At 37.9% G+C, this 22,073-nt stretch overlaps 1 protein-coding gene across 2 annotated transcripts in view; it reads left to right on the forward strand.

Moving 5' to 3' along the window:
* LOC117411854 (MICOS complex subunit mic25a-like) overlaps window positions 1–22,073 on the forward strand; it is a 106,326-nt gene that overhangs the window by 65,925 nt on the left and 18,328 nt on the right. For both annotated transcript variants that reach the window (XM_058988786.1, XM_058988787.1), the window contains one exon: window positions 8,872–9,007. In XM_058988786.1, coding sequence (XP_058844769.1) covers window positions 8,872–9,007 — 136 coding nt within the window. The remainder of the gene's footprint in view (window positions 1–8,871; window positions 9,008–22,073) is intronic.

Raw genomic sequence — 22,073 nt, forward strand, 5'->3', positions numbered from 1 at the left:
ACACACACACACAATAAAAAACGCTGCAGGTATTCTTGCTTGGTGATTGACTACATTAAGAGCAGTGTGTCCTTAGCTGAAGGTATATGAACTGTGATGCATGTTTCTTGACAGTACTACCGCAGGATTTATACAAAGTGATTGGCTTAAAAGTAATGGTCCTTGCCATAGCCCCACATCAACTGTGTAATTTCAAAATTATTATCACATCAACAGATAACTCATATTCTTATCATAATGCCTTCCCTAATTGGGACCAGTTTATTTCCACAGGAGAGTTGACAAGAGCTGTATAAACAACAAACATGAAGCCGAGAATCAGCACCTGCATTTTTCAGTCTTTGGCCTGTCTGAAAGCAGACTGAGAAAGCTTCATGTATTTTAGTATAAAGGGATTCTACAGTAGGGTTTTGGGGCTGATAGAAAGCTGTCTCCTGACCAGATGGATGCTGCAAGGAACATCTTTATATAATATAAGAGTATAACATGAGCCTCTACTTTTATAAAGTTTTGTATTGTCTGAGTCAAGATTGCATGATGAAACATTGCTCTGCCCTCTCCTCCCCACTTTGCAACTCTGTTCAACTTCCAGAATGTTCTTGTCACATGTCTCTGCGGTACATTTTTTGACTGAATTGAATTTGACAAGAGTGGAGTTTAAAGAGAAAAAACAACAGTGTTTGGTTTTTTTTCAAATGCATTTAGATATTGAAAAATATTAAATTATTAAACATATTTTTCACACATGAGAGCTTCTGTAAGTAGTTCGATTTCTAAACAGATCTTTTATTATTTATTTTTTTTAAAGTAGCTTCTGCTACATTTTTCTTTCTGTCTCCTTACCTTTTTATGATATGTTATGAATGGCTCTAATTGTAGTTTTTCAAATACTGTGTTTTAAAAAAAGTCTGTAAGAAAGAGTTCAGGAGCTGCTTATGAGTTCTGTTGTTGCTGTGGATTATATATATGTATATATATATATATATATATATATATATATATATATATATATATATATATATATATATATATATATATATATATATATATATATATATATACATACATACATACAGACGTGCTCAAATTTGTTGGTACCCCTCCACAAAAAACGAAGAATGCACAATTTTCTCTGAAGTAACTTGAAACTGACAAAAGTAATTGGCATCCACCATTGTTTATTCCATATTTAATAGAAATCAGACTTTGCTTTTGATTTTTTATTCAACATAATATTGTAAATAATAAAACAAATGAAAATGGCATGGACAAAAATGATGGGACCGCTAACCTAATATTTTGTTGCACAACCTTTAGAGGCAATCACTGCAATCAAACATTTTCTGTAGCTCTCAATGAGATTTCTGCACCTGTTAACAGGTAGTTTGGCCCACTCTTCCTGAGCAAACTGCTCCAGCTGTCTCAGGTTTGATGGGTGCCTTCTCCAGACTGCAAGTTTCAGCTCTTTCCATAGATGTTTGATAGGATTCAGATCAGGACTCATAGAAGGCCACTTCAGAATAGTCCAATGTTTTGTTCTTATCCATTCTTGGGTGTTTTTAGCTGTGTGTTTTGGGTCATTATCCTGTTGGAGGACCCATGACCTGCGACTGAGACAGAGCTTTCTGACACTGGGCAGTACGTTTCGCTCCAGAATGCCTTGATAGTCTTGAGATTTCATTGTGCCCTGCACAGATTCAAGGCACCCTGTGCCAGGCGCAGCAAAGCAGCCCCAAAACATAACCGAGCCTCCTCCATGTTTCACTGTAGGTATGGTGTTCTTTTCTTTGAAAGCTTCATTTTTTCGTCTGTGAACATAGAGCTGATGTGACTTGCCAAAAAGCTCCAGTTTTGACTTATCTGTCCAAAGGACATTCTCCCAGAAGGATTGTGGCTTGTCAATATGCATTTTAGCAAATTCCAGTCTGCTTTTTTATGTTTTTCTTTCAAAAGTGGAGTCCTCCTGGGTCTTCTTCCATGGAGCCCACTTTCGCTCAAAAAGCGACGGATGGTGCGATCAGAAACTGACGTACCTTCACCTTGGAGTTCAGCTTGTATCTCTTTGGCAGTTATCCTTGGTTCTTTTTCTACCATTCGCACTATCCTTCTGTTCAATCTGGGGTCGATTTTCCTCTTGCGGCCGCGCCCAGGGAGGCTGGCTACAGTTCCATGGACCTTAAACTTCTTCATAATATTTGCAACTGTTGTCACAGGAACATCAAGCTGCTTGGAGATGGTCTTGTAGCCTTTACCATGCTTATCTATTATTTTCTTTCTGATCTCCTCAGACAACTCTCTCCTTTGCTTTCTCTGGTCCATGTTCAGTGTGGTGCACACAATGATACCAAACAGCACAGTGACTACTTTTCTCCATTTAAATAGGCTGAATGACTGATTACAAGATTGGAGACATGTGTGATACTAATTAAAGAAACTAATTAGTTTGAAATATCACTATAATCCGATTATTTATTATCTTTTCTAAGGGGTACCAACAAATGTGTCCAGGCCATTTTAGAATATCTTTGTAGAATAAGCAATAATTCATCTCTTTTCACAGCTTCTTTGCTTTATTCTATGACATACCAAAGGCATGCAAGCATACATGATAAAGTATCTTTTAATTTCATCACTTTTCAGGAGGAATGAAGCATTATTTCAATGAGCTGTAAGGGTACCAACAAATTTGAGCACGTCTGTATATATATATATATATATATATATATATATATATATATATATATATATATAATTTATATATATATATAGCCTTGGCTAGATTGGTAAAACTATCTTCATAGCCAGTGCCATGTAGTGGACTGCCACGTTGGAAATAGAAATACAAGTGGTGTTTCAGCAGTACTAATAAGCATACACGCATCAGTGGACTATATTATATTTTTCTTCCTAAAAAGAATACAGTAGACAGGCTCTAGTGGTTTGTGCCATTCTGTCACATTTGTGCTTCATTCCCCAATTGAAAGGTTTCCACAGTTACTGGGGCTACTCCTGTAAGTCGGTAGAAGTTATTTATCATCGTTCTGTAGGAACAATTCAGTAATTGATAATTTAGAGTTTATCTGGGTTGATTAGTTCTCTTACTAATAATATTTAATTGGCGTGTTACAAAGATTGAGGATCTACACACAAGGAATGTGTAATCAATAGTAGTATTTTATTAAGTACACAAATAATAAACAGAAATCAGAAAAGTCAGAAAGTAAATCTCTTAGTCTCAAAAGCTCTCACTGCACTCATGCTGGCTAGGCAATTGAAATATGACACCGCCTGTCTCCTCACACACAAAACATCAACTTCAACAGCCAAGCAGGTTGTGATGTAGCCAGTAACTTGCTCACCCCTCCCCCCCCCCCAAACTGAAATAATGCAGACAATCCTAGACTATATCACATTAAGTTTATTAATGGTATATAGCTTAAGGATATGGCAAGTTTACTTTTAAAGAAATTCTTCATACAACAATATGAGGTAGATTATTTATAGTTACTTCATCAAGTTTCGCTAAAAGTTATTTCACACGCAAAGTGTGCAAACTAAATAATTAAGAGTTCAGTGCTATGTGAATGTGTTGCAGTTAATTTAGTTCCATGAATGGAAAATGCAACTGGAATTATACTCGACGGTTCCTTGAAGCTTAGACTTTTGGTCCACTGGTTTGGAAACTCAGTCTGTTGCAGTGTCCAGTACAAAAGTCTCTCCTCTCAGCAACAAAGTCTTCAATCCCACATTGGAGCAACCTCGGCAATCTCGATAGAATAAACAAACAGCTGCAACAAAGTCTTCAGTACTCGGTATAGGATCCACAACAGTGACCATCCGCTCTGTCCTCTTCACTGAATATTTTAGCTACGCAGGTAGCAGGGCATAGTTTCTTTTGGATACGGTGGTTTTAGGTTTACAGCAGACCCAGACTGGTTTGTCTGATAACAACTGGCTGTAGGTTTTACACAGCAGTCCTCCAGCCAGGCCTCAGTCTCATTGCTTGTGGTAGTGATTCACTTGCAGCTTGCTTCCTCTTCTTGGGTTCGTTTTCAGGCTTAGTCCTGGAGTTGCAGCTTCGCTTAGCAGAGTGACAGCACCTTGTTTAGCATTCAATGTGGAGCGCAAAATGTTTAGTTTGAGTAGCTACTTTCATGAGGTCATCTGTGTATCTTGTCTCTTTAAACTCCCAGTTCTTTGATGTTTTAATGTCCTTTTCCACTTGGACATCACTTCCTTCCGTCAAAACGATTGTTGTTGCACGTGCAAATTATCTGTACATAATTCAACTGTCTTTTTAGCCTAATTAGGAGGCTGTGTGGTCCAGTGGTTAAAGAAAAGGGCTTGTAACCAGGAGGTCCCCGGTTCAAATCCCACCTCAGCCACTGACTCATTGTGTGACCCTGAGCAAGTCACTTCACCTCCTTGTGCTCCGTCTTTCGGGTGAGACGTAGTTGTAAGTGACTCTGCAGCTGATGCATAGTTCACACACCCTAGTCTCTGTAATTCGCCTTGGATAAAGGCGTCTGCTAAATAATAATAATAATAATAACAATAATCCAGTCCTGGTGCCACCTAGCCCTGGTCACCTCGTTCAGTATGTCACATAGTTCAGTATGTCTGCAAGAAAGAGGCCTCTTCTCAAGACACAGCAGTTTGCCTTGTTTCTCAAGACACACAGTTTCATTAATTAATCCAGTTACATTTCCAATACACGTTTGTGTATTATTATCATATTCAGGGAATATGTATCACAGTTCTGTGTGTCATGATTTGGCTGACATATTAATAAATATTCTTAGTGCTGGGAATTCATTTAACCACAATCATTAGGTGGGCTGGTAATACATTTAACAAATTGGAATTAACTGGAATTATCTCTGAGTGAATCACACAGGAGCTCAAATGAGTTCAGAAAGATGGAATTATTTCATTTCCAACTAGTGTCCCTGTCTGGCCAGAAGAAAGGGGGTGACAATGGATGAGGCCTTCTTTAATATTCCACCTTCATCCAGTTTTACAGCTGAGGTAAGATTGATGCACAAGGAGGCTTGCCTGAGGTCACTCACTTGTGAGTCAGTAGCTGAGCTAGGGATTGGGACTCAGGATTTACTGGCTGTTGCTTCTTTCCCTTGGTCACTGAACCACACTGTTTTGTCCCATTCTCCTCGCTCATCTTTAGTCCTTGGGGGTATTTTGAATACCTCCCAAAAATCAGTTTGTTGCTGTCTCCATTGGTTTCGTGCTGGTGTCGTCGGTTTTAACCTTGTGAGGTTTATCCATTGGCAAGATATGGGACAATACAAGTTGGCTGAATCTGGTGTTAAGCTGGAATGAGTGAGAAAAAACTTTTTTATCCTGGCAAACTCTAAATAGCCCTAAAGAAAACAACAGAATACAATATTCTTCCATAGGATTTGGGGGCAGTATCTGTTGGAGTGTAGAGCTAACCACAAATAATGAGTTCAGTTCAGTTACACTCTAAACTAAAATAATTAAATATTTTTTTAGTACCATTAATTCATAATTACTAGCAATTAATAGTAACAATCATTCTAAATACACTTGGCTTTTGTCCTTTTCACTAATTCAGTAGATGTTAGAAATGTGAAGGTGATTTTCAGTAATTCTTCGCGCAGTTTAATTTATTTAACAAGCCAAAAATATTTTGTACATTCAGCAAAATTAAGTCATTTCCAGGTGGCAAAAATAATTCTAATAAATGGCTGATTTTGTGTCTGAAGTAATATAAATGCAAATGCAGTGTGTTGCAAATGTATTTGTTTTTTCAGTGTTGGCTGGTAAAGAATACTTCTGCCCAGTAACTTTGCTCAAAATTCACAATCCGAGTGATGAATGAGTTAAGTGGGTAGAGTGTGCGAGGCTGCAGATTGAAGCCCTGACCAAGGCTTTTACCATATAAATTAAAAGAATGATTAGGAAGGACACTGGCTCTGCACAGTCACCTGTCAGCCTTGTCTAACAGTGCATTCTCCATTCCAGCTTTGTCTCAGGATGGGCTTTGAATTTCCAGCAATCACTAGCCATAAAACCACAGGGTCCAACCCCACAGACATGATTGTGAAAACACAAAATCAATTTCATCATGCCTTTGTCACTGCCATAAGGTCACAAAAGGGTTAACATTTGTCATTAATCTTATTGGAAAAGTCTAGATTGTCCGTGACTAAGATAAATGTCTAATTTATCAAGAGTATCTGCATTTTCAGTAATAAAAAAAGCCTGCTTACATATTCATCTTGCATCCATCTTTCCCTCTCTCTCTCTCTCTCTCTCTCTCTCTGCATCTGTTTCACTTTACCACCTCTGCCGACCTCTTCCAAATTTAAATATCAAGAGAACATATAATAACATGAATCCACAGCACACTAATATGATCAGATTGGTGTATGTGCTGATAATATCAGAGGAATAAGTTGATGAGATTCCATATATTAATAAAGTGTGTGTGGTGGGGAGGGATGAGAGGGCAGAGGAGTAAATTTAGAATTAGGAAATCTGGCATGAATTTAATATTGTGAGCGACTGCTGGTCCCTCCAGAGACAACTAAACTGTGCACTGCTGTTTCCCACAAAGTAACATGTGGAGAATTTGAAAATAGTATCTGAAGTAGCTGCCTTTTTTCATCCTGAATGTCTCAGAAAATTGCAGTAAATTGGTAAAATTGTTTACAAAGATTTAAATGAATATGCTAAGTATGAGACCTTTTTTTCAGTAATACCTTTTAGTATTTCAACTGAATAGCTATGTAAAATGCACTAGCTTTCAAGACCACAGAGGTCAGTTTTTCAGGTGAGAATTAGAAACTAAGGTGCTGGTCCATATAGATGCAGTATGTTTTTTTTTTTTTTTTTTTGTCCTACCTTTTAAAATGATCAGATGTATTAATTTGTGCTGGATTGCACTAGATCCGGTACCCTTTTGTCCGACAGACTAGAATTATACAGTTTGCAAATGTTGAACCGTATGCAAAAAATTGAATGACGATATGTTTTAGGTTGCACATCTATGATCAAGAATATTACTATAGTGCATCAAGAAGAAATTAGTCAGTCCACCACTGCTGTTGTTCAAACCTGCAGATGATGGTAAAACATGGCTAGGCAAAGGATGACATGCAGCTACCAACACAAACAATAAGGCACAAAACCCTGATTCACACACAGGTGAAAACATGAGGCATATATGGAAGCTATTTCAGCTGAGAAGTGGAGGTAAGAATAGTTCCTCTTGCAGGTCAGTTCAGCCTCAGAGAAATAAAAATAAATTTAAAAAAAAACAAAACAATTTGAAGATAACATTTTGCTGTTAAAGTGTTGTTATCATACCTGTTTAGTTTTCTGAGACTGAATTGACGAGTGAGTTGAATAAACAAGACCTCTTGAAACTTGTGTATTTTATATACATATTTAAGCGATCATTTAAAAAGGTGTCACCAAAAAAAAAAATCAATTTGTTGTACTTCTCATATATGGAGCAACATAATTAAAGTAAAAATGTACTGAACCAATTTAATGAAGTCATATTATTATCTTCCCAGTGGCAGTATTTAATGATTCACATTTAAAATGTTAAGTAGTTTTTAGTGCATTCAAAACCACCATTTAAATGGGAGCAGTACTGTAAATAGATGCCTGGTGTAACTAGCAGTATTTTCTATCCATCTGCCACTTTGGGGAAGATCCTTTGATGCTCTGAAGCAAATTGGACTCAAGAAACTGACTGCACCTGTTTCAGTTTAATATGTAGACAACTCCCTGAAGTGTTATTGTGGCAAAACACCACTTTGCAGTGTGGGACAGCTAAATGGAAAGGGTGATAATTAGTATAGCTGGTGGCTTCCAGTGATATTGCCACATTATGGTTAAAATAATATAATTCATTTTTAAAGCATGACACAATCTAAATGAAACAGACATTACAGTAATATAAGTAATGCAAATCTCATTGCAATACATTGGAATATTGCTCCATGTTTTTGTAAGTGGCAGCTCAAAATGGCCCATGCAGTCATTAACCAGGAACACACTTCCTCTTGAAAAAGCAGTATATTGTGCATGAGATAACCAAGCCACTTTTATATATTACAGAATATATGTTTTGTATAGTTCAATATTGTATTCTCCTTATTAAAGGGTACGTGGCTTCAAAATAAAACCATTTTAAATCTTTGTTGTTATTGTCCTCTTACTTTCTATTATGTTTTCTGGGCGATTCTTAGTGCAATTACTCACGTTGTGTGTTTTCATGTTTTGATATCTGTTGTGGTGCTTTTACCTGAGTTCAGGAGCTGCTCTTCAATTCTAGTTGCCTGCCATATATATAATGGATCGTAGGCTAGATCAGACAATCACCCAAAGTGTCTCTATATCATTAAGCACCAGCACCACCTAGTACTCTGCTATGTATTTTGGCAGCTATGTATATTGTATTCCTTCAAATTTAAGACACACTTTTTAAACCATTTTTTGCTTCTAAAAAATATCCTGCGTCATAAATTTGAGTACAGTATAGTGATGCATTATTAAAATTGCCAACAAAAGACCTGACTACCCGAATACACAAGCAGCAACGCGACTTAATGCTGAGAAAAGACGAACCAAAACCTTACTGCCCGATCTCGAATCATGCATGACGTACAGGCAGCCATTTTCAAAGAAGAGTCATCTGCTTCCTGAGGAATTCAAAAAAGCTTTTACAATTTCAGCGTTTCTAATAAACAGTACCAGCTTGGACTTGTAATTTGAGGTTTCTTCCTCTTTAAATTCTCCTCAAACACCTGCTTATCCTCAAGACAGGCACTCTGCCCTTCTCTTCATCATTCCCAATGTTAATATGTTTCCTTGCAGAAAGAGGAACGTGGAGCCCGTGTGTTCCAACCTGCAGTCGGAGATTCTGCGATGCTACAGAGAGCATCAGCATGAGACCTTGAACTGCTCCGACCTGGCTAGAGAGTACAAGCAGTGCATCAATGCAGCCAAAAAGGTAAGGACTCCATGTGAACTTTACAGCACACAACCAAAAACATAATGTATTTACACTACAAACAATGTACAAGTATTACACTTTAGAAATGAAATATTTAATACTGCAATAAATGTGTATTATGGGCTTAATCGGATTATACAGTAATTGCAAAAGGCAGCATGTGGTTGCCTTGGAGCAGTGATGGATTCATTCTCGCACAGGAATATATTATAATGTTCAGAATAGATAAGTAGCAACTACTTGATGTATTTTTTAAAAGATGATATCGGGGGTTACTCTTTTGTACACATTTGTTCTTGTTAATGCAGTGTATGATTGAAAGGTAAGTCTCAACAGTAGTTCATTGAGTTTTGATGAATTGTGCTAGGAAATCGAAAGCTTTATTCTTTATATTGCTACGAGTATAATGATACAATGTCTAATGATGTGTTGGAACAATAGACTAGATATCTGCATTTAAACAAGAGTTTGGGGCTCAGTTGTGTTAATCTATGGCTGCAGTCTTGTGGAATAAGTTTGTAATTTAAATTCTGACAGATATAGCAACCCGAGGGTTGAATTGTACACAGAATCTGTAAAAAAGTACATAATTCAAGTAATACATCATGTGTAAAAAATGCATAATCAAGCACAATACTATGCTGGAAAGTGCAAATCTCGCAGGAAACAGAAGACTAGAAGCCTGCATTTTTATAAATGATTGTATTGCTCCCTTTACACCTTTTTATTGAAGGTAACAAGTACGGGGGGCTCCCGAGTGGCGCATCCAGCAAAGGCGCTCCGCGCGGAGTGCGGGATGTGCCCTATAGCCTGGAGATCGCAGGTTCGAATGTCACAGCCAACCGTGACCGGGAGTTCCTAGGGGGCGGCGCACAATTGGGTAGGGAGGGCTTAGGTTGGCAGGGGAATCCACGGCTCACCGCGCATCAGCGACCCCTGTGGCCGATAGGGCGCCTGTGGCTCTGCAGTGGAGCCGCCAGATCTGTGTTGTCCTCCGGCACTATAGGTCTGGTGGCATTGCTGTGGATCTGTAGTGCGAAAAATGACGGCTTGGCAGGAGCACTTTTCGGAGGACGCGTGTTCCAGCCTCCGTTTCCCGAGTCGGCGGGGGGGTTGCGAGCGGTGAGCCGAAGATACAGATAATAATTGGGCATGCTAAATTGGGGTGAAAACCGGGATAAAATAATTGGCGACGACTAAATTAAAAAAAAAAAAAAAAAGGTAACAAGTACAACAACATCATGCATCAGCATTTACTCCAAGCTGATAAATTTAAAGCCAACAAATTGCTATTGATCATTTAGAACACTGTTGACTGCTGTGGATCTGTTAGCCAATCAGAGTGCCAGTTTCACCCCCATTCATGACATCACCATACTGAGTTTGTACTTTACTTTAAGTCTGGTACTTCCTGGACTTCCAGGTTTCCAGAATCACACCCTCATATCACAAAATAAATACCAAAAAGATTGGAGCATACAGCTGTAGTCAAAAGTTTACATACCTCAATGGAAATTTATAATTTCTAGAAATTTCTCAAAAACAAATAATTTTAGGAAAAATCTTTTGTAGCAAAAGTTTTGCTTTTGTGGACAAGGAAAGAGTTAGAAGATATAGATGTCAACAATTATTTATTTCAGCAATTGTTTTTGCAAAACTCGAAAAATGCTAATTCAAAAGTATTCATACCCTTTGATGCTATGATAGTATTGTCTACAAGGTGCTAGAGATTTCAATATGATAACGCAGAACCTAATTCTAGAAAAGTCTAGAAAATGCTGGCTTGTAGGTGAACATTCTTAGAGTATAAAAGGGTTAGGCATAGGATGATTGCTGTCATTACCAATAAGTCAATATGGGAAAAAGTAAAGAGCTATCTGAAGACCTTAGGCAGAAAATGATTTATTGTCATAAAGCTGGAGAAGGATAAAAGAAGATTTCCAAGCATTTGAGTATCCCAATTTCAACTATTGTTTCTATTATCAAGAAGTACAAGACTCATGATACTGTCAAAACGCTCACTCGGTCTGGAAGAAAGACGGTTCTTTCACCAAGAACAAGTAAAATAATTGCGAGGAAGGTTAATAATAATCCGAGATTGCATGGTGAAGGTCTCAATGGTCGCAGGCCAAGGAAAAAGCCACTCTTAGGAAAACATCACAAGGGCAATTGCTTAAAGTTTGTAAAATGGCATTTGAATGGTGGATATGAGTTCTGGTCAAAGGTTTTGTGGAGTGATGAAACAAAAATCAAGCTATTTGGTCACGCTGATAGTCGTTATGTTTGGAAAAAGTCTGGTGAGGCATACAAAGAAAAGAACACCATACCTACTGTCAAGCATGGTGGTAATATCCTTCTATGGGGCTGTTTTTCCTCTAATGGCAGAGGAAATTTAGTTCCAATACATGTTAAACTGGATTCCACAGCATACCAAAAGATATTGGCCAATCATCTGAAACCCTCCGTGACAAAACCTTGTTTAAAGCGCAACTGAACGTTCCAACACAACAATGATCCAAAGCACACATCAAAATGTACTTAAAGAAGAATAAAATAAAGGTTTTGTAATGGCCTGGTCAAAGTCCCAATCGAAATCCGATTGAGAACACCGTGTAACATTTTTTTTTTTTTTTTTGGTTCCTGAGTAGTAAGTGTTATTTCCTAATTGCTTATGCCTCAAAAGTATAGAAAATGGCTACTATTCCCCACAAAACAGTGATATTTTGAAATTTACCAATTTCCAATGAGAAAACGGACGAATTTGTGTCTTTTCGTTCACATAAAGTCAGAAAAAAACAACATATGAATCCAAATTAACATGTATTTATACTAAAGTAATACAAAAATGACTACAAAAGATTTAGAAGTGAGTAGTTTTTCGAGATTTACGATTATACTGTAAATCACTTTCACGAATCAGCCCCCAAATGTAGTCTCCCATCATGTTCTCGTTAGTGAGAAACTGTTATTTGGAGCCAGTTTGCTTGCTGTTGAATCAAAAATAGGCGTTGACAGATAGCGGATGTGAATGCACCCGTATTTGTGTAATCCAGCTTCTAGGAACAGGTGTCTTTCCTCAGTAAAGTAGTTTGGTTTGATGATCCCTGTAAAAGGCATGGACAGATAATAATAATAATAATAATTATTATTATTATTATTATTATTATTATTATTATTATTATTATTATTATTATTATTATTATAATTAGTAAAATAATATTAATATTATTTTACTGTTTAAATTTAAATGTATGCTTCAATTTGGAATTAGACAATGCTGTACAAAAGTTGCCTCTGCTTCCTGTTACCTATTCCCTTTATGGGTTGCAGAACAAACACACTCCAGTGGTCCGGCTGAAATCTGACCATGTGAACTGCAATAAAAGAACCAGGATACAGCAGTTTATCGACTGTTGTATTTGAAATATGGAGTGTGGGAGTGGTAGACCTAAGGGAAAGGTTAGAGCTGTGTCATACACTTATGTAATTCATTATCAATATATATAGTACATAGTCAAGCAAACTTTGCAGGAAAAGCTTAGTGGTTTTAACACCTTACTTTAAAAAATAAATAAATAGTTATATTTCTTATTAAATACAGTAGTGGGAGTATCTTCACACTGTTGATGTATTGTATTTTATTTATGTTAAACAAGTTGAATGGATTATCCAGAGACCATATCTAGCCTACAGCTCCAGAGGATTATCTTCCTTCGATTGTCCTTCAGCCTTTCAAACTGTTCTCAGTCTTGGTTTATTTCTGTCATTTCTGATTACATCTCTCCCATCTGACTCTGAATGTTCTTACTCTCTCTCTCTCCAACCCCCTGTTATTAGAGTCCACTGCGCTGTCCATCAGGACACAGTTTGTCAAATTATTGAGTGCATTAGCTTCGATCCGCTCCAGTAGCCGCACAATGAAATTTTACCAGTCCCAGGCTAACAAGCCCATCTGAAGATTTTTAGATTTATTAAATTGTAAAAATAGCATCTAGCTCAGGCCTGACAGCCTTAGGACGAGATGTAGAAGCTGTGTGTTCAGTCCAGGTTCTGGGATGAGATGTGCGGCTTCGTGTTTCAATCTGTGTTGCATGATATTTCAAAGATCTTTTGCCAGAGATGTATGTGAACACTGCAGGATGGTAGGAGTTACTTAGATTGTTCTCAGTTTTCACTTCAATATATACAAATGCTGCTTAGTAAAACAATTGGGCAATCCTCATGTCCTGCCTCTGGCAGTGTATTTGATGGTTAAGGGGTAGAGCATCTTCTGTTTTTTGACATATTAATTGTGTCATTCCATGACAAACCATCTCAGAATGTGATGAAATTGAGAGAATATACTATAATCTTCCAAATCTCAGTTATTTGTAGGGATATGGTGCATATGTGCTGAAAAAATCATTTTTAAAATGGTTCTATGGTCTTTTTCAGTATATGACATCAGTGAAAACTCGAAACAATGCTACCTGATCATTTCATCACATTCTGAGATGGTGACCCTCATGGCATCTGCTGATTTGGCATGGAGTGACCTAATTATCAAAGCTGTGGGTTCAATCCAGGTTGGGTGAAAATGTGCTTGTTAACCCTTTAAGGACCGGGATCGTGTTAACACGATAAACAAAGCACTTTGTTTTTTAGACTTACAGGCTTGAAATACACATCAATGGATAGAGGAGGGACTGACGTTCTCTTCCTGTTTTTTTTTTTTTCGTGTGATGTCACTGAGAGGGGCATTTGGTGTCTAAAGGGTAGAGACAGTTTACAGCACCCTGCAGAAACAAAAAATCTCAGGAACGTGTTTAGAGTGAATAAAAAAAGGGGAAACACTGTAAATCTGATGTGTTTGACTTAAAATTATATTAGAACATTTATTCTGTCTCATGTGTTTTAATATATATGTTTTTACAACATTTATAAATATCAAGAAACGAGTGGATATAAGCATATACTATTTCATGACCTAAATGTATCAGGTACATTTTTTTTTCCTTATTACTGATAATATGAGCAACTATTATTTTATTTATAAATATTTATTTTGAGAAAATAAATCGAGAGTAGTGTCCATTATTGCTTATAAAGACCCTGGGAATAAACGTGTATTATGTCATTGCAATCACTCAGGTGAAACAATGTCTTGTAATCTGCCCAAACATCAATATTTTTCAACAGAACTTTCAGGAAGTATTGTAAGGTCCCTCAGGGCATAGAATAACACATTTTTATACATGTAACTAGGAAGAGAGTCAACTACAGCCAAAAAGCTCCTGGTCTTGGGGGAGCATCCCACTGCAAAATGCTTGGTCCTGAAAGGATTAACCGCTTCAGTGCTGCTACCTCAGGACTGTGTTGATGTAATGGATATGATGGATTCAGTTATGGCTGTTTTAAAACAGTCACATGCTTCAATGCCCCCCCCCCCCCCCCCCCCCTCCCCAGAAATGCCAATTAAGGCGTTATTCTTTAGCTGGAAGGCACCATTGTTTAATTTGGATTAAGTTAGGGATATACAATTACCTCTGAAGCCCACGGACAGAGCTGCATAAATCCTGTTAAATACATTACTAGACAGTGTCGGAGGGATTGGAGGTTGTCTGTTGATCTTCAGTTGTCCTTATCAGTCATTGTGGTGGTAAAACTGGACTATATTAAAATAAATAAAGGCCAAAGTGCTGTGTACAAGCAATAGCTGCAGCCAGCAGCTCTATATGCATTTGAACTTTGGATCTGGAAGCTGCAATGTTGAGAAGAAACTGAAACGCTGACTCTAAGACTCTAATCACTCACTGGAGCTTATACCCAGTAGGACATTTGTATCATGCCCTCCTGACACCCGTTAGCTTAGGTCCAGCACATGACATCTCAAAGATATCCCCCTAAGCCCTCCTCCACAAACATAAACAGTACGATCTGTTACATACAACTCCCCCACCATATATATATATATATATATATATATATATATATATATATATATATATATATATATGTATATACAGTCAATAACATACTACAGGTGTCAGCACCATGAAGTAGACCAGGACAGCATGTGTAATAGTGTCTCATAACAACTGCTCAGACCTAATTTAATCGATACCGTACATGACATAGCCATCAATAGATAAGCGATCTAAAAAAGCTTAACAAATGTCCATGCAAAATTGTGATCTAATGTGTACGAGTTGCTCTGTGGATACAGCCCTCATTTAGCCGAATCAGTCAGATTCCAAAAGCCAAGTAGGTCACTGATACTGTTAAAAACATGTCAAGGAATGAAAAAAAAACAAGTTTATTACAATTGGATGCACTTATCTTTGTAAGTTTGGCATAAACACAGAGGGATATACAACCATCGTGGGAGATACATTATTCTGTTATTCTGCTTCAAATTTATGTTTCTTTTATTTTTTTTTGTAAGAGCATGGAATAAAACCAGTGTAAGTCACCGACAGGATTGCTTGGATCTTTAGAGCTGCATGCTGTTGTGTGGAAGGTCTGTGCCTTGCTGTCCAACTTAATCTGCAAAGAAGATTAAAAGGTGCTCTTAATGTAATGTGTTTCATACTTTAGAGTGGCTAAGTTCGCTATGCAATTCTAAGTGAAGCCACAGTTTTAATAAAGTGTCATAATAAACACCAGTGAACTGACATTTCCAAAGATAAGTGGCTAACACTATCAAAGCTTCACTTCACATGGGTGACTCATTATCTTCGTATTGCCGTTGATTTAAAATCTTTCTTCTCGTGGTATTAGAGCTTTATTCCTGTTCCAGTGGGGTGATATTAAACGGTCTAATTTGGACAAGCAACATTGCGGCTGATATTTGGAGAATTTCTGCATCCCAGTGCCCTTGTGTTGAAAGGATTGCTTGTTAAGAAGAAAGATGACAACCTTGGGGAACAAGCAATTTAGCTAGTATTGAACTGCTGGTTCAGCTTAGAAAGTTGTATATATATTAGAAAAAATATGTGATTATTATTTATTTATTTTTGCCAAGGAGCAGTATGAACTTGTTTCAAGCTGTTGTCATGCAGTTCATTAAGTTAAACTATTTAAATTCTCAAAGAACCAAGAGTGCCTACAAGTAATGGCTGAACTATGGAAGGTGTTTCACATTTAATGGAATTTGAACTTGTCTATTACCACATTTGTATTTGATGGTGCTATTATTTAAGGCTAAACTGCATTCTGAAGACTGCATTAGTTTAAAGATGGTGTTCACATTAAACTATGAATGCTGACTAGGAACAATTCCCTACATATCATAAATGTTCCTACATCAGATTCAGTGCCCATGGAAAAAATTGCAAATATACTCTAAGATTGTTCCATTAAAGGTGAACAGCTGCCATATTAAATACTTAATTTTTGGCTGGCAAAATTCCCATCTTATAGACTTCTCCTTTGTAAGAATTACAAATTTTGATCTAAACAGGATGAAATTTTACCTAACGATGTGGCCACTTTTAGGAACACATCTCCTCGTAAAATGGTTACATCCTATATTCATGGTTATTTATTGTGGCATCAGTCCATATTTTTTTCATTTTATTTTACTTTAAATCGCTGTCAAGAGTTCAGGGTATTCAATTATTTGAAGTTCAAACCATCCTGACTGAGAAGTCACAGTATATCTCAAACCCTGATAATAAAGCCTGCTTCGCAAGGACTGGCAGTACAAGCGGTTGAATTGTATCGTTCAGCAAGCTTGGTCCTCTGTAAGCCCTTGGATTAACCTTTTCAAAGCTAAGAATTCATTTGCTGTCTTCATTTTCTCTCAGGGTCTCGTTCAATGAGGAAATGTAGCTTGATGCGGTATTGTAACCCACGAGTACAAATTCAGTCAAAGATCTGTGTCCCTGGTTCAAAGAACGTACAGTAACTAACTGCATCAGGCATGTAGATTTGTTGGTGGTAAAAGAGAAGGTGTATCTGTGCTTTATGGATATTCAACAACTAGGAACGCATGAAGCTACATTAAAGAACAGTTAGTCTAAGCCTTTGTAAGTGCACGACTTTCAGCCAATTAGGCAGGTAGTGGGTAGAATTTGCAACAGTGGGTTAGTCGACTGGTTCCTTTTACAAATCAACAGATTATTATGGTTTCTGATTGAGTCGAGAGTTTTCATTGGCTTGTATAATCCATGAAAGGCAATGTCTCAATGGGCATTTGTGAATGTACAGCATATGCACTTGCAATCGCAAGTACAATATCTGATATCTGTGCTTGCCTTTACTTGTTATAGCTGTCCATATGTTCTGATTACTGTGATGTGTTGCAAGCAAAATAATGTTGCAGTGTGATAGAAACCCGAAAGGCTACATTGAAAATTCTACAGCAAGAGTTTCCTTTTGTTCCTACAGTACAACCTGTGTGGACAGTTGCACTGTGATCAAAACAACCTTGTTTTATCTAATTTAGTTCCCTTGTCATGAAATCAGCTGATGTCAAGCCCTGAATCACATTTTTTAAATGTTTTCACTGTGGTGATCCAATGTGCTAATTTGACCCTATGGGACTTTCACAGTCTTTCACAACTGCAGGAGCTCTGAAACAGAAGTTAATATCTGTGTCTCTCGAATGCTGCAGGTACATACATTAACTCAAACTGGAAACACAGGGGACATGCCAAGACTGGAAAAAGTGCATAGTTAATCAGGGGAACAGAATTCAGGTAGTACCATTTGAATGAGACTTCCACTTTAAAGGAAGGTAAAGCTCAGCTATATATGACTGGACATGTAAGGCGATGGAATATTCATAGAGGCCACAGTGGGAGGATATCGCAAGGGGCTGGATTACAGTTGGTGCCAGTACTGCAAAGATCGGCTGCTGTGCAGGCAGTTGGTAGAGGAAACGGCCAGACGGCTGGCCAGTAAAGACAGCAATAGAGGAGAGTTGGTCGTGGCTGACTTAAGATCAGAGGGTAGCAACAGAACAAAAGATTAGGGCAGAAACCACTGCAAGCTGTGAGGGTGCAGTCTGGCCATGCACTTGGCCAATACACTGACAACACTCCATGGGTAGTAATTAGGCATAATGTCTGCATAGTCAATTGAAATACTAATAAAAAAAAAAAGAAACAAGAGGTTCTAGCTCAAATAAGTGGTAAGAAATTGTAGGTAAAACTTTAGAAACCAACACCATTTACAATACAGATTTACTAGAGTATCAAATGCAGTACAGTACAATATCGCATTTCCGACCCCCTGTGAACTGGGGTATAGGCGGATATGTGAAAGTCGGATTTGTGAACATCTATAGAAAAAGCACTTACACATCCATAAATAGGTTAGTGAACAAAAACAACACGCAAACTGCTTTAAACATGGGAACATTTTTTTCTTTTCAAGTAAGCAAACGTAAACGAGATTAATTTGGCTACAAATACACAGTGTTGCTATGCGGTTTGCTATAACCCATGTCCACGCAAAGCTTTTTTTAAAAGAAAAATACAAAACAAATGGTAAATGTACAGTAACCTGCAACTGATGGCTTCTTTCTTAACTCTAGAAGTCCCTGCCTCCCTGGTTCTGTTTTCTTAATATCTCTGTCGCAGTACTTTACGCGCTTTCTGATATTGCCAACAGCAGATAAGCAGCTCGGTTTAAATGTTGCTTCGGCTATTTTAAACAAACGGTCGGTAAGCATTGCGTTTTATGAATCCTGCTTTGTTTAATTCAAACGCATTTAAAAGCTACAACAACAAGCTGCCAATATCAGCAACTGTGCGCTCCATCATGTAAACACATTGTACAAAAAAAAAGCTCTCTCGACTGATGTATTGAAATGTCACAGCTACATGCAGCTGACTGACACACGCACACAGCCCGCCTCTCTTAAAGGGGAACGCACCAAAAAGGCTGATTTGCTATAACGCTTTCATTCTGTTTCCATCGCGGAAGCTGCATTTGCTGCCATTACTCTCGTAGCCTACTTTTTAATATTTATTTATTTAGCAAGGTGGTTAATTGATCAGGGCGATTATGTGGCGGTCGGATATGCACCATTCCACTGTAGTATAATTCTGTAGCTGGAGTTATTGCAGCTTCCTGGGCTATGCCTAATCACTTAATGTGTTGTGATTTAAACTCAATCTGAAGGACAGAGATTGATCAAATCCGAAACAAAATTAGCCGCTGACTTTTTAGCATTTTGAGACCATTAAATTCTACCACACATCTAAGTGAAAGGGGAAAAAGGACCTTTTATATTGGAGAAGAGGGTAGCTTTCAAAGATAATTGGAGTTTGCAAAGTCCTAAGGGCCTCGGCATTTCTGTTGTACTATCTTCGCCTACCTAAACTCTCTCCACTTGTACAGGCTCTGACGGTAGCTGCTGAGCAGAGCAAGCTAGTGTTGTATCGTGTCTGCAAATGGTTGTAGTGTGGAGAACCTGGGGCCAGAAAGAAACAGCACTGACTCTCTGGAAAACAATGCCTGTGAGGCCCTGTTAGTTATAAACTGCTGAAACCCTTTTACTGTTTGTTCAGAGGTCAACCTGTGAGGAATGTTGTGAAACTGGAAGTCATTTCTGTTCCTCCTTTAAGATATTCATGCTATATTTCCAAACACTGCATCTTGTTGCTGAGCCTGCCTCTGCTGTGTAGCTTCTGACCTGCATGGGCTTTAGTGGTAAAGAATTGTCCGTCTGTAATGAATCTCTTCATCTGTTCATCTCACAGGGATTCCAGCTAGCACTTTGTCGCTCACAAGAGAAAACAGAATCTTAATCACTTTCCTCTGACTGTGTTGAATCTTTGGAAGCCGCTCGACTGACGGTCAAAGCAAATGAGGAAGATCTAATGCCCAGTTCAGTTAGTGACTCACTCTGTGACACTGGGGAGTCACCTGTCCTCCTTGTGCCTCAATACCAAATATTTTAAAAACAACAACATACCAAAAGCAATACAATACTTATCTCTAGATTTTACCTGTACAAATCTGGAATTCCTCTCAGGCTTTTTCTAAGTTATGTAATTGTCCTGTGTGTCAGAATGGAAGATGGCAAATGTTATGTACTGGATGAAATTTCATGAATATTTTGGGGTATGCCATTTTTACTCCTATCCTCGAGAGGACAGAATATCCCCGGCACTAGATACAAATATAGTTCTTTGACAGCCCCGGGGGACCTTGGCAGGAGTCCATCAAGCAGGTAGGCAGGAATCACACAAACAAGACAGAGCTGAAGCGCTTGCAATTGTATTGTTCTCCGGCAAAAACTCAAAATGGACCCAAAATGGACACAAAGGCTTTTATACTGTTCTTGTATCAGAGCTTGCAGTTTAGATATGGGCAGGTAGTTTATAACTATTCACAGAAGTGAACCCTCCACCAAACTGGGATTCATTAAGTATCCCCATGTGACTTGGATTTCTTTTCTAACACATGTGTGCTCTCAACATATTCACAAGACAGGGTACTTTATATATACATTTTATTAGATTCTGTAATGGGTGGGCATACACATTGGGAATGAGCGTGAATGTTGAAAGAGCTGAAATATCTTCAATCTCTCTGTCCTCTGAAAAACAAAACCCAAACATGTACAGAAATTAATTCCGCAAAAAGATGGACTTACAGCTTTGAGAGGTGACTAGAGAAGCAGAAACATGGAAAGAAAAAAAAAAGCTTTGCCTGTCGCTGGCTGGTGTTGATAAAGTGTGAGGTATTGACCCAGCAGTTCTGGACAAATTTACTAAACACCGTGGGGCTTTATCGTCTCTCTCTCACAGCTTGGAAGAGCTATTCTATCAATATACTAGAAACTCAGTAGCCACACATATGCGTGTACTTCATCACTGGAACATATGAAAAAAAAAAGATTAAATCTTTAGTGTTAGTAAATCCACCACTTCCAACACCATACTTTAAACGGCACATACTTTTTCATAAAATGGTACAATTTAGCTTACTGCATTCGATTTACAAACACTTCACCATTACAAGCCCCACAGACAGCCTGCTGTGGCTATTGGCTGTTATTCACTTCAAGCAGGTGGAACTTTGAAAAGGAAAGCTTCTTACACTGTGGCAGTTTCTAACAAGAAACCATTAAGTGTCTGACAGCAGTATGGTTTGTTTACCCTAATGTTAAGTTCCTGGAAACTTTGTTTCAACCTCAGAACAGTTCAAAAACAGACAGGTTCAATTACCCTTACAGAGACTTGCCATGTCAGATTCATAATCGCCTCCTCTGGATTTGAACTGGATAGTTGTGGAATTGATAGTGCCCACTTTGGTACCATTGCAAATGGATTTATACTAAACAGGAAGACTGAGCATTGCACACTGGTATTGTTTTCACAATAGCTCCCAGGCGCTGCAAGCTATTGTCTGATGAAAAGGACAGCCTGGCTTGCTTCTTTGCAGTCGCACCTGTGTGAAGTAATAACACAAGACTAGTGAAAACTGAAGGTCTTTTTTTTCCGATTCCCTAATGTTTATAGGATCAGAAAGCGTTTTTTATGGTCCTGTATGGTTATACTGGAATGGTATTGAAGTGTACAAAAGTACTGCCAATTTAAGCAGATTCAGGTACCATTTCATAGGCTTACCCAACAAAGGTTTCATTGTGTTTTAGGGAAGGGGGGGTAGTTAGGGCCGCACAAAGCACTTCCACTTTACAAACCAAAAAACCAATAGCTCTTTGCTTTTGAAATAAAATGGACTTTCTTTGTTGTAAATGATAATTGACTGAGCTTTTATTACGAATCAGTAATGGTTTAGCATTAATTCTGCACTTGAGATCAGAATAGGTTAGACGTTATCGTTTACAGTACAGCAGCTGCATGGCTAATAGGGTTCTAAAAGCTGCCACAAACTAAAAAGAAAATGCAATTATTGAGTTTTTTTAGTGTTTCTAAAATCAGAAATGAAGACACTGAACAGTCAAAGCATGTGTCATTTTAATATATCTAAATTTAGCAATATTGAGTGTTTTATTCTTATGGATGAACTGTCACATCTGATTTTAATTGGTTGGGGGGTCCATCGGATATGTAAAAATATTGCATCTCAGAGGGAGTCGTTATACTACATTGTAGTTGCTTTA

Source organism: Acipenser ruthenus, chromosome 16, assembly GCF_902713425.1.
Source record: "Acipenser ruthenus chromosome 16, fAciRut3.2 maternal haplotype, whole genome shotgun sequence".
In the NCBI taxonomy this organism is placed as follows: Eukaryota; Metazoa; Chordata; class Actinopteri; order Acipenseriformes; family Acipenseridae; genus Acipenser; species Acipenser ruthenus.